The following is a 13106-nucleotide window of genomic DNA, read 5'->3' as shown; positions in this document are numbered from 1 at the left end:
CGGAATGTCGGCGACCGGGAATTGAGACACGTTCCGTCACTCAGAGTATAAAACGTCCCTCGTTTCCCGTGCTTGGGCTAACTCCTATCCCAAACACAATTCAAATGAGACGGCAAACACAATGCGACTAACATACAACCTAGCATACGCAATGCTATGAAATGGCATACACAATGCCCGATGTAACATGGCATACACAATGCTCTAACATGCAACTCAGCATACACAATGCTATGGACCGAAATGGCATACACAATGCATGATGGACTTACACCAATATGAGTGGACCTCAGTCACACCCACATCAGTGGCCATGCAATGATGAAAAGAAAACAAGAACACTCATGCGAACATGTCCAATGCAAGGGACCGAATCTAAGGCACAAAGTGCAACTCTAGCAAAGCATGGCAAGGGATGCAATATGGCATAGAATAGCACATGATACAGCTTTGAAACAGCATGCAAAGTGGTCCTAAATCATGCAAATATGTCACACAATGCAAGTTTGGGGGCCCGGGTACCGGCACTAGTGAAGTGCGTTACACTAGAGGTACCCAAAGCAATGTACCAAAGGCAAAACCAACGCCAAATAGACCCTAGGCAGGTCTGAAACAGTGGGGAAATGGCCTAAAATGATGGCTCAGAATGCAACGAAATGGAGCTCATTCAATGGTCTGAAAACAAAGCATACAAGCCCGACTCTCAAACGCATTTAAAGAGTGCAAAACATGGCAATATGGAATTAACATAGGCTCTGAAATGTGATGCAAAATGAACCCCTAAAGCATGAAAATACCTTAGCACATGCATGCAATGGACCTCAAACCTCAAAGTTAAGCATGGGTATTGAACTACAAGCATGCAAAACGAACATCATTCAAACATGAGACCCAAAAACAGAGATAGGGTAGTCCAAAATAAGCATATTATCATTTTAAGACATGGCCAAAATGTGCTAAAATCAAGGTCCAACAAAGCATGCAAAGAAAGCTAGTGAACCATGAGTTGTTCTACAACTATATGAAGCATATGAGGGCTCACCCAACCAGCCAAAAACAAAAGTATTTCATGCCAAAATATGCTAAAATAACCACTGAATCTCAGTCAACACATGCAAGAATGGTGAGCCCCTTTGGAAAGCCATGCAAGGGGTTGTTCTACACATACATGATAGACAAACAAAAGGGCAAAACCACCTCTGGAAATGAGTTATGACAGACCTAAAACCCACCAAAAAGATCCTAAAATTGGTCTAGGAAGCATGCAATGAAAGGTCCCTTTGAAAGGCCTTGAATGGGATTGTTCTACACATGCATCATAGACATAAAATATGGCCAAAGGGGCTCTGGACAGAGCTAAGGAAGACCTCAAAACTCACAAAATAGGGCCTGAAATAAGATTTCAAAGCATGCAAGATGGAGCCCTTTTGGAAGGCCAACAATGCTAGTAAAGAGAACAAGGGGTGAGAGGGTCACCCCTGTCTGATTTTGAAGCTCAAAAGCACATCTAAACCACTGAAAATCAAATGGATTTCAGTGGCTAAAAGGCCAAACCAAGGCCAATGCAAATGCTCAAATACAAGGCTCAAAACATGAGGAAATGAAGCATGGAAGGGGGAAGATGACCCCAAACAGAAAAGAGTCCTTAAACAGACATGTTTAGAAGATCAAAACAATACTTTTTCTAGTTTATGGAAAATCTCAAAAATGCTTGCAAGTAAGGCTAAGATATCATGCAAAATAAGCCCTAAAAGAGAGATGAAACACACAAGGATGTAGGAGACCTCAAACAGAAAAGTATCCTTAATCAAACTTCAAGAGGAGCTCAAAATAAGACACTTTACAGTTTATAACAAAACCCAGAAATGTTTGCAAATAGGGCTAAGTTATGGAGCAAAATAATGCAAGAAAAGGGGAAGTGGAGACTTACCCCTGTAGCACAGCAATGCAGCAACTTCTGGACCAAGTTGGTGAACCTTCAACCCCTAAAAATCAGTCCCAAAGTGCTGGAATGGATGGTGGAGGTGGTAGGATATAAGGTGTAGTGTAAATGGCCAAGAACAAGGATGTTTTGAGCTTGGATGAGAGAGATATGGAGAGTTGTATGTATATGCCTCAGTTGTTTTTTTCAAGCCTCTCCTTTATAGAGGAGAGGCTCTAAAGCTTCTCTTGGAAGCTTCAAATATCCTCCATGGTCCAGATACTTCCCAGCTGGCACAGCTGTGATGCATTCAGAGAGAGTAAAAAGTAAGAAGCAAGCCGACCAGTTCAAGTGGTCGGCCGGCCACTCCCCCTGGTTGGCCGACCAGGGGTCAAAAGGTTCAAGGAGAAATGCTGGCCGACCACCCCAGAAAGGTGGCCTCCCAGATGAGTGCAACACAGCTGTATGATAGAAAGCTAGAAAAAGTGACCTGGGAGAGAGAAAAACCAGCTTTTTAGCAAGGTTCAAAAGGGTCAAGAAGAATTACTAGTCGGCCTACCCATATTGGTGGCCTCCCAGATGAGCACAACACAATGGTGGTATGGAAAACCAGAAATTGTGGCTCAAAAGTGAGAAAAACCAGCTTTCTGTCAGAAAAACTGGCTAGAGGGGAGAAAAAGAGAAAGCTGGTTTCCAAGGGAAAAAGGTGGCCTCCCACCATACTACCACCTCCCTAGCAATGAAAATAGGGTCCCTACCAAAAATGGACCAAGACGGATGCAAAACGAAGGTTCGGGGGCCAAAGCGCGCAGTCCGAGGCCCTGAAAACAGGCTGTTAGGCACCGAAAGTGGCGTATGACCACGAAGGTGGTCTCCCGGGCCACAGTGTCCCTCTAAAGGGAGGAAACAAGGTGTGTGCCAAAAACCGGAGCAAACGAAGGTAGTTAAGTGGTTCCGAACCGAGGCACACGGCCCACGGCTCCGAAAACCGAAAACTAGGCTCCAAACGGGAAAAATGGCCTACGACCACGAAACGTAGCCTACGGCCACTGAGAGATAGTCTACGATACCTCTACCTCCCTTCGAGAAGAGAAAACAGAGAAAACAGGACCTGGTTCGCAAACCGAGGCAAAGCACAAAAGAGCCCCGAAGTCCGAAGACAAGGCTCGCAGCCGAGACTCCGCAACCTCAGAACGAGCACAATATGCAACATCACCGAGCGCTCAGTTGGTGACGTCTGAGTCTTAAGGTCGGTCAAAAATGGGGTGTCTACAATTGCGTTGCAAAATTTGTACAGAGAAAAATATTAAACAGATAAAAAATTGGATAGGTAAAATTTGAACAGATAGAAAATTTGCCTATAAAAATTTGAACAAATAGAAAATTTACACAGAAAAATAAACAAATAGACAAAAAAAATTTCAACAGATAAATAAAAAATTTCAACAGATAGATATAAATTTTGAACAGATAGTCAATGAAAAGTCAAACAAATAAAAATGGTCAAGAGATAAAATTGGAAACAAAATATTTTTCAGGACTTCTCACTAAACTATTTCACAAAATGTGGACCTCTCACCAACAAAAAATAAATAAATAAAAAATAAAATCACTAGACCTAATGCTTTAGACAATTGCTAGAATGGATTTTTCACTAATTTTCTCTATATATTATACCATATATCCAAGAGAGATAATATCAATTATTAGATATATTTTATTTGTAGTATATATAAAACATTGTATATAGAATATGGAAGATTATTATTCTTAATATATTCTTTGCCTCAATGTGAGAGATTCACTTAATCAACGATCTCCATTCACTATTATTTTGTATTAACGTCCTGCTATGGAAGAACATTTGGAAGAGAATGTTAATTGTAAATCGATAATAGAGATGATAATGGACTCACAACAGAGATGATGGTAAACCGGGGATGAACAATCATTTTTTTGTCATTGTTGCACATAAATTGAAGTCTCTTCGTCGATTTGTATAGTCACCAATATTATACCGGCGTTGATTATATACAGATTTTTTTTAAAAATGTGTCAATATATATGTACTATTTGATGATTTTTTTATATATTGTTTGTTACTATACTTGTTCGAAAAATCATTTTTTGTTGTCATTAAATAATCAGAATAGTCGATTTTTTTTTCTTTCAATTTTGTTTCATATTTTCATATTACAGTATGAATGTTCACATTGATATGAATTCAGTTTTTTTAAGACTAGTTGTATATTAATTGTAAACTGTGAACATTTACATTATATTTTTGTATGAGTTTTTCTTTATAAAAGAAATATCGAAAGTTACTTGTGTATTTGTTGTTTTTTGTTACTATACTTGTTGGTTGAACAATCATTTTTGTTACCATTGAACAATCGAAATATTTGATTTTCACTTTTTTCAATTTTATTTTATATTTTTACAATACAGTGTAAATGTTAAAAAAAAAAAACCGTTGTATGTTAATTGTAAATTGTGAACATTTACATTATATTTTGGTATTAGTTTTTTTTTTTTTTTGAAAGTTGGTCCTATGTTTATTGTTTTTGTTACTATACTTGTTGATTGAACAATCATTTTTGTTATGTTGAACAATTGAAATAGTCGATTTTCAATTTTTTTTTTATTTTGTTTTATGATTTCACATTACAGTGTAAATGTTTACATTGATATGAGTTTATTTTTTTAAGGCTAGTTATGTGTTAATTGTAAACTGTGAATATTTACCTTGTATTTTGGTATGAGTTTTGTTTTTTTGAAAGTTAGTTGTATGTTTATTTTTTATTGTAAACATTCACATTGTATTTTGATTTTCGTTCAGATTTTTTGTTACATTATTTTTAAAATTTTCACATTATAAAAAAAAGTTGAAAGTTCATAATTTGAGAATGAGAGCGATATTTTCTTCTTAGAATGCGTGAGAAATTTTCTCCTTTGAGTAAGGGAGAGATTTTTTCTATCAAATAAGAGACTATTGTTATTTTTTATTGTATATTAGTTTCAAAATGGAAACATGTGTTAAAAAAATTAGAAGGATCATTTGGTAATATTGCATTAAACAGTACCTAATAGAATACTTAAAAAGAAAATGGGTTAAATTGAATAAAACACTTAAAAAGAGAATTTATCAAAAAATGACCCTTTTATTATTCACTGCAAGAGAACATTTTGCTGTTGCAAATTCTAAAAATCTTAGTGCAAATTCTTTTTGTATAGAGCATATGGTTGTCTCTCATCTAACATCTAGGTTGCTGATGCAAAACCTAAAAATCTTAATGCAAATTCATGTTGTACAGGGCATATGTTTGTCTCTCATCTAACATTTAGGAAAATATTAGAAACAAGTTATCACCAAACTTACTAAGCGTGACGGGTCCATGTTGTCACCAATAAAAAGATCCCTCATTAGAAAGTCACAGCCAGTCACTAGAAATGTGAACAAAGTCATTTAGTGACAATTTATCTTATCTGTCATCATTCATTTTCACAATTTTTTGAGGTTTTGGTGAACACCCCTCATAATATCTCTCTCTTACTTGAAGCACATGAACATAAATTCTTTCGTTAAAATGATGCATGGGCACCACATATCAAAAGAGGCTAGTAGTTAATTTCACTTTCTGAACTTTAAATTTCATAACTTTCACTACAAGAATTAACACTTTTGGCAACAAAAAAATTGGTCGCTAAATGTCAATTTTTGGTCGGCAAAAGTTATCCGCGACCAATTTTTTTGGTCGCTACTTTGGTCGCCAATTGAGGGTCGGCAAAAGTAATTCGCGACCAAAATTTTGGTTGGTCGGCAAAAGTTAGATTTGCCGACTAAATTTTTGGTCGCTAAATATTTAATTACCGCGACTAATTTATTTTGTCGCTAAAACACTTTGGTCGCGAAAAGTGATATTTTCCCGACCAAATTTCTTAGTCGCCAATTGTCACATTTCGCGACCAAAAAGTTTGGTCGCCAATTATCACATTTCGCTACCAAATTTTTCGGTCGCCATTTATCACATTTCGCGACCAAAAAATTTGGTCGCCATTTGTTACTTTTCGCGACCAAAACTTTTGGTCGGCAAAAGTGAGATTCCACGACCAAGAGCTGTTTTGGTCGGCAATAGATGTATTTTTTGCGACCAAAACTCTTGGTCGGCAATTGTCATTTTTTGCGAAAAAAAAATTATTTATTTGTCACGACTAATAAATTGGTCGCCAAAGCAGGAAAACAATACACCTGTAATTCCTAATAATTCATTCAATCCATAATAAACCTATAATTTTAAAGCATCATTCAAATTAACTGAATCATTAACATTCGACACAATACATAATTCATTAACATTCGACACAACATTACTATTCTAAGTTTTCATTCACAAGTCATATCCATCTCGCATAACAATTTGAAACAATACATAATTCAGATTTACAGCATCAGGAAAATTGCTTAATCCACTAAGTTGCCTTGATAGCCAATCAAAAAGATCCTTGCGGCCTTCCGTGCCAAGTTTCGCATCCATCAAAGCAGTAGTGATGTAAGGCACCTAATAAAGACCCATTCATTACCACTGATGGAACCGAGTCTGTGGAACATGTCGATGAACTATCATCCACTACAGACGAACTATTTGTTTGTCTAATTCCATTTTGTCCAGCTGAAAGCCCACTTACTACACTACTACTGGCCTCTGTGGGAGGATGAACTTCTTATGTGTCCGTATCTCTGTCTTCTGAATAAGACTGCATTTCAGGAAGACAATCTACTGAATCAGACACATCAGAATTTTCAAGCACGAGTTCTGCATCCTCGACCGTGAAATCTTTTCTTTCATCAGCAAGGCTTTCTTCTTGGAGGATGTCTTGGATTGCAACACCTGACTTGTCATCCCTTCCTTTATCCTTCACCTTGCGATTATTTCGTTTTTGCTTGCCCTGAATTGTAGAATAAATCAAAGATGTAGTGCAGCTGAATTCAAATGAAAGAAAGATTTACAAAATCTCTCCCTCCAACAAAATAGAAGTTTCATGCGTAAGTAGCATACCAAGGATTAGTTAGTGTTAATTAAAGAGACAAGCCCAACCATACAACCAACAAAAAAATAAAGGCATAAAAAACCACAAAGCAAGAAGATGATAATTTTAAATACCAATAACAAATTGGACTGCTAATGGCCTGCAACTTGACATTTATCAGGAATATCAGCAGCTCTTGAATGAGGTGATATGACTCCCAAAAAACTCCAAAAATATTTCCAAATGCGTCATTTTTCTGGCCCCTTTTATCATAATTTTTTTTCTAATTTTAATAAACTAAATAATCAATAATACAGGATCCTGCCCATTTTCTAGGCTAATCAAGACAGGAAAGAAACTTGAGCATCTGAGCCCCGAAACATCAAGGTTGGGAGAACACCCAGGTACCACTTGGCCTATAAGGCCAATGGTGAGAATATTTTTTGTTGTAAATGTGAGACAAAACCAACCATATATAAATTTCCCATTTCTCCTAATTCTGCTCTTATTTTTGTGATGTTATATTTGACATACATGCTTATTCAATGTTACAGAACAATTTTTATGAAAAAAAAAGGACGACACTTACCACCTTATAAATATACCATATGATACCAAACATACATGCACCAAAGACTAGGAAATTGTCAACCATCAACTACGTAACATCACAAGCCACCATAAACTAGAAATTGTCAACCGTAGACCATATATTTTTTCTGTTCTCTTTTTATTTCATATATTTTTACCATTTTGCCATTGGTCCATTAGCTTTCCATCATGGTAATTGTAGGTTTCTCAAACCTTAGGGGTTTTTTGCCTAATTGCCAAACCATAGAGGAGGTAGGTGAAAGTCTCCTCTTTTTCTATCTGACTCACATAAAAATTCAACAAGTACTAGACAGAGAGATGAACTACACAGCCTCAGCCATTACTCATTAGGCATTACCCCAGGATTAAATAACACAAAAACTCTAAAAGACAATAAAACATCAACAAATAAGAAACCCTACCACAAGGGGATCAAAAGAAAATTTGAGCTTTAACTATAAAACCTTCTAGCTCTACTGATTCTTCTATTCCATCTAATAAATCCATTTAATAAAAAACTACAATTAAAACTAACCATGCAAATTACTCAACATTCTTTCTCACCCCAAAAAAATAAAAATAAAAAATACATAAATAGACAGTTTTATCCTTTCATGGCTTGATTCACAACCTATAACAGTCTAATCCCAAATTCATATATCCTTTCGTGCCATCTGTATATACTCAAATCAGTTAAAAACTCTAAAAAAAAACCAAACTCAACTGAAACTACTTAAATAGCTGGACAACTTACCGCAAGTGCCTTCGTTGAAACACCTTCTGTCAAAATAAAGGTACATTTATCAGAGCTCTTCCCTCCGGCATCATTAGAATCTTCTAGTTTGGTAATCCCAGTTATCCTATGTCTCTTTGTCCCATCAGTTTTCTTAAGATCCTTGCTCTGCTTAAAATTTGCCCATGACAAGAGACTTTCCACTATTCCAGACTTGGACACTGCAGGAGAATTGACCACAAAAGCATCAAAATTACGCTCACAAAGGGAGTAAACAGCTTTTCTTTTTTAAAATTTATAATAATAATAATAATAATATAATAGAACAAACCAATGTGATCTAATTTTTAGAAGATGATTTTCTAGAAATATGATCTAATTTTTTCCAATAGAATATGTTAGTTGAAACATATCAATTAATAGAATATGTTAGTTGAAACTTATCAATTCACAAGATAAGATCATATTGTAACTTGAGAAATAGTATCGCATACATGCAATTTTTAACATCAATGAAATTAAGTAAATTCATCTGGCAGAAGGTGCACAACGACAATTAGTAGTTGCACAAATCAATGTGATTAACTTCAATTGTTACCAGAACAGAGGGTAGTGATGGTGAGGATGGTGAAATTGATACAAGTTAATCTTGACTTAGGACTTAATAAAACATGTGGCCCTAGAAATGTACAGTCAGATAGCCAATTCTAAACAGTTGGGACAAGGCTCTGTTCAGAAAGGATAAATGAGATAGGGTGTAAATGGTTTAATGAAAATAAGAGTCTTTATAAAATTATAAAGTCAGAGATGTGGTGTGTGCACCATCAAAAAGTTAGAAAACATGTGAAAAAAACTATTATTAAACAAGAATGTTAATGCTACTCACCTAAAATACAGAATAGAAGGGTCATCTAATACAACCAAAAAAGAGAAAAAAAAAAAAAAAAGAGGTAGACATTGAAAATCACAAATTTTAAGTGTTCATTGCATCAACTTGAAAAAACGCTGATCCAAACAATCAATTTGTCCAGTTCAGGGTGTTTTCAAAACTAGCTGTTTAGGTATCTGTGTGCATTAAGTCATAGGGAAAAAATAGTGAAAGAGAGTTCATAAAGCATTTATGTCAGTTGCCACACCACAAGGCCCCCCTATTTCTGAAATGTGCACTCCGTGTGTTGGCACCCCATTTCTCAGGACTCAACCAAAAAGGAATTAAAACACCAAATTGGGACAGACATAACATCCTGCAAATGATATTATCTGTCCACCACAATTCCCTCTTTATCATTTTAAACAAGAAAATACCAGCAGACAATTTTGATTGACATAGCTATACATTTATGCATACACAAATTAACTCAACTAACCCTCAATGACAACTGCTTATGGTTTGCCTCAATACATAAGTACATACATGTATACACTGAGATACAAGGAGAAATGCATAACATTTCTTGGAAATTGTCAATGTCATATAACCATATGACTAGCTCCAATCTTACTGTCAGGTAAGGTCTGCTTGTAATAAATTAAACGAACTAAAACGAAAAACAGAAGCTGAAGCCACACATTCTGAAAACTTAGCAATTAGTATTCAAGAATGAACATGTCAACTGGGACTACAAACGCCCAATGGTGATGAGAAACAAGCTTACCTGGTCAAGAGTAGACAATTGCATGAATCTTTCATAGTATAATTTCCAATCTGGCTCAACTTCAACTTTGGTGGGTGTAACTAAGTATACTAAATGCAAATCAGATGCAAGCACAAATCCTTCTCTAGCCCTTGAAAGATCATCCAGTACAATCTAGAAAAAAATTAAAATATATAAAATATAAAAATACATAATTAAAGTCAACAATTCCTTAATTCATCCATTCAAGATCAGTATGTTCCTTAATTCATCGGCAACAGCAGCCACATTTGGCAAGGTTGCACTCATACCAACAATTTGGAGACCACGAGCAGGATCAGTCTTCCCACTGCTTGTACCTGAACTTTCTCCACTAGATGATTATATATTGCCTTCACCAGCTGCATAACGAAGCTTTGTCAACATAAGCTCCAACAGATAACCCCTATTCTGATCACCCACCTGTCAACAAACCCCAGGGATGAGAACCATCTCTATAATCTACTACAATTATAAAGCATTAAAACAATTTTGAAAAAAGAAACAAGAAGTAATTGATGAACATCACTAAAAATTAAAAAAGACTACATCAAAGGCAGCTACCATGTGCAGTTCATCTATCACAATAATCCTAAGTTCTGACAGACGACCCTCTTCTAGAAATCTGTTAATTAAAGAGTTTGCCTTCTCAATTGTACAGACAGCTACAGAGGTATCTTTTGGAAGAGTCCCACCACCTTGGTTTCCATAATAACTGCGAACATGCTTGCCAAGTGGTTCTAATAGGACCTCCAGATGTTCTGCCTGCTCCAAGCCAGCCATAGATTCAAGTACAACAGATAGATTAGGATCAAAAACTGATTCAGAAGAGTGGGGGTGGGAATTACAAACCTTTTCTGTACAAATTGATACATATGGAAGTACAAGAAAATTAAAAACCACACGAAGATTAGCTTCAAACATAATGTTAGAAAAATAATATATATATATAAAAATGGAAAATAAAAATAAAAACAGATACATCATTTTGCAAGTCAACCTGGAAAATTGTCATATAAAAATCATATCATGATCAAACATAGCATCAAATCAAACTTCAACAAAATGGGATATAATCAAGTGAATAAAATAAAAAAATTGGCAACAACAGCTAAGTTTATACCATAACATGAATGAAATTAATATTGGTGGGGGGGAGGGAAGAGCACAAATACATATCACACAGAAAAAACAAAATACATATAAGCATATATTTAATAAAGACAGGAGCAATCCATAAAAATTAAAACAAAAGTATATTTCACAAACATAATCACTTTCTTCCATTTTACAGACAGCAACAAGGCAGGCGGGTGGGTTAAGGGGCAGAGTCTAGACAGCAATTCCTCAGCATAAACTTAGCCCACCCCCAAAAAGATTGGCAACAAACTAACAAAACATTATAAATTATATTTGAATATAAAAATTCCTAGTAAAAAATCATACAGATGACAAAATATATAACTCTACATGATGGAAATTTTCCTAACCCAGCTTGCCTTGAACACAATTCAAAAATAAATTTATCAATACATATACCCAATGATGAAAATCCAGAACCTTTGTGAATATGATAAGACAGGACCACCAACTAATCTGCGCTATTTCTATCAGTAATTCCTTTATAGTGTAAGAAGTTTAGTGAAAGTAGGCTCATCCAGAAGTTAGAAAAATACCTGCCATGGATACAATTTTGAAATTCCTTTCTTCTTATATATGGCACATATTTCATAAGGAAGCCAGAAGCTAGGATCTAAACAATCTTTTAGCGGTGCAAAACTTGATGGAGTACTATCTCCAACATCTTCACAGAAAACCATGCAATTTCATTTTTCCTTTTCCGGTGCACTAGATGCGATAGTATCATTATCTTGACTCAAAAAACACTATTTCCTTTCAGCTACATCACAACCAGATGTCAGTTGTTGCATTGCGCCATTCAAGCGAGAATGCGTTGTTATATTAGCAGGTTGAAGACTTCTATTATCTACAGAAGCACATCCAGCTTGTGCACCTTTTCTATACACAAGACCTTTGTGTCATCTGCAGATAGATCATCTGAATTTTTGTCCTCAAACGAGAAGTCAAAATGCTTCACTGGCAATGGGAATGCTTCTTCATGCAAATCCTTTCCATGCTTCCCTATTGATCCTGTAGAAGCATTCATTTCCACACCACCGACTCTACTTTCAATTTTTGTTTAATATTTGAATGCACTTTGTTTATTAGTTTGATGGAAGACTTTCTGAGTCGTCCAACCATACTCTGGTACTCTCAATTGTATCCGAACCAATTGTACCTAATCATAATCAATTTTTGAAAAATTAAAAACCTTATTCATTGCCACAAAATTTCTCAAACATTGATTCCAGTACTCGTATTTATATTTACTTGCTCTAAAAGTACATAAAGATTATTTGACATTTCCATTTTTCACATGGGGGATAGGAAAATTTAGCCTATTAAACATTTTCTTAATTCCTAAAGATCAACATGAGCAAAAAAATATAAGACTAACTAACTCATTAAAACATAGAAAGACAACCAAAAAACAAAAGCTAATTATGGGTAACCAAAATTATGCTAATTATGCTAAAATTATGCCCAGTAACCAAAATTATGCTAATTATTCACTACCAGACATCTTCCCACTTACAGAGGCTCAGCTAGGTATTTCCAACAAAATGAAGAAACATCAACAAAATAACACAATCTCAAAGTCTGAAGTTAACTAAGCTAATTAGGCTTTTTAATTAAAGTATGAGTTTTCCATATTATCAAAACATAAACCTGGTTTATGTATTTATATGTTTCCTCATTTTCTCATCAATCAAATTTGAGTAAAACAAAATCCTAAACATTCAATTTGAAACCCTAGAAACCCTAATCGACATGAATCCACAATTCACGTTAAATTCATCTGAATACCGAAAAGAAAGCAATCACAACCAAAGTAAAGAACAGCAATACTACAAAATCCTCAAGAAAACTCAGATTATATAGGTGAAATTAGATGGCAAATCAGTAAATCCACATTACATCTATCACAACACAGGTTTGCTTTATGACCTCAATCCTCTCTTCTTCCATAGCCCCCAAATTCTACAACCACAGCAAAAATCAATCAAGAAATGAACCCAAATGGAATCAATCCACCATG

General features: G+C 35.3%; 1 protein-coding gene across 2 annotated transcripts; it reads right to left on the bottom strand.

Annotated features, from left to right (window-relative positions):
* Window positions 1–6282: 6282 nt before the first annotated feature.
* LOC114303689 (helicase and polymerase-containing protein TEBICHI-like) lies at window positions 6283–12205 on the bottom strand. 2 transcript variants are annotated; one of them, XM_082909451.1, is made up of 5 exons: window positions 11623–12205; window positions 10219–10369; window positions 9929–10081; window positions 8295–8494; window positions 6283–6868 (listed from the first exon to the last, which is right to left on the bottom strand). In XM_082909451.1, the coding sequence occupies exons 2-4, from the start codon at window positions 10312–10314 to the stop codon at window positions 8477–8479; spliced, it is 267 nt and encodes an 88-aa protein (XP_082765577.1). In that variant the 5' UTR covers window positions 10315–10369; window positions 11623–12205; the 3' UTR covers window positions 6283–6868; window positions 8295–8476. The 2 variants fall into 2 exon arrangements, with proteins under 2 accessions (XP_082765577.1, XP_082765576.1); XM_082909450.1 differs by lacking the exon at window positions 11623–12205 and adding an exon at window positions 10511–10759.
* Window positions 12206–13106: the final 901 nt, after the last annotated feature.

Source organism: Camellia sinensis, chromosome 15, assembly GCF_055761805.1.
Source record: "Camellia sinensis isolate YWXY chromosome 15, ASM5576180v1, whole genome shotgun sequence".
Taxonomy (NCBI): domain Eukaryota; kingdom Viridiplantae; phylum Streptophyta; class Magnoliopsida; order Ericales; family Theaceae; genus Camellia; species Camellia sinensis.
This window is presented reverse-complemented; position numbering and strand designations above follow the sequence as displayed.

Excerpts from the sequence above, each read along its gene's own strand:
- LOC114303689 (XM_082909451.1), bottom strand. The coding sequence starts at position 10,314 with ATGCAGCTGGTGAAGGCAATATATAATCATCTAGTGGAGAAAGTTCAG. Across the intron at positions 10,082-10,218 it reads TCGTGGTCTCCAAATTGTTG|ATTGTACTGGATGATCTTTC; the intron begins GTATGAGTGCAA and ends ATTTTTTTCTAG.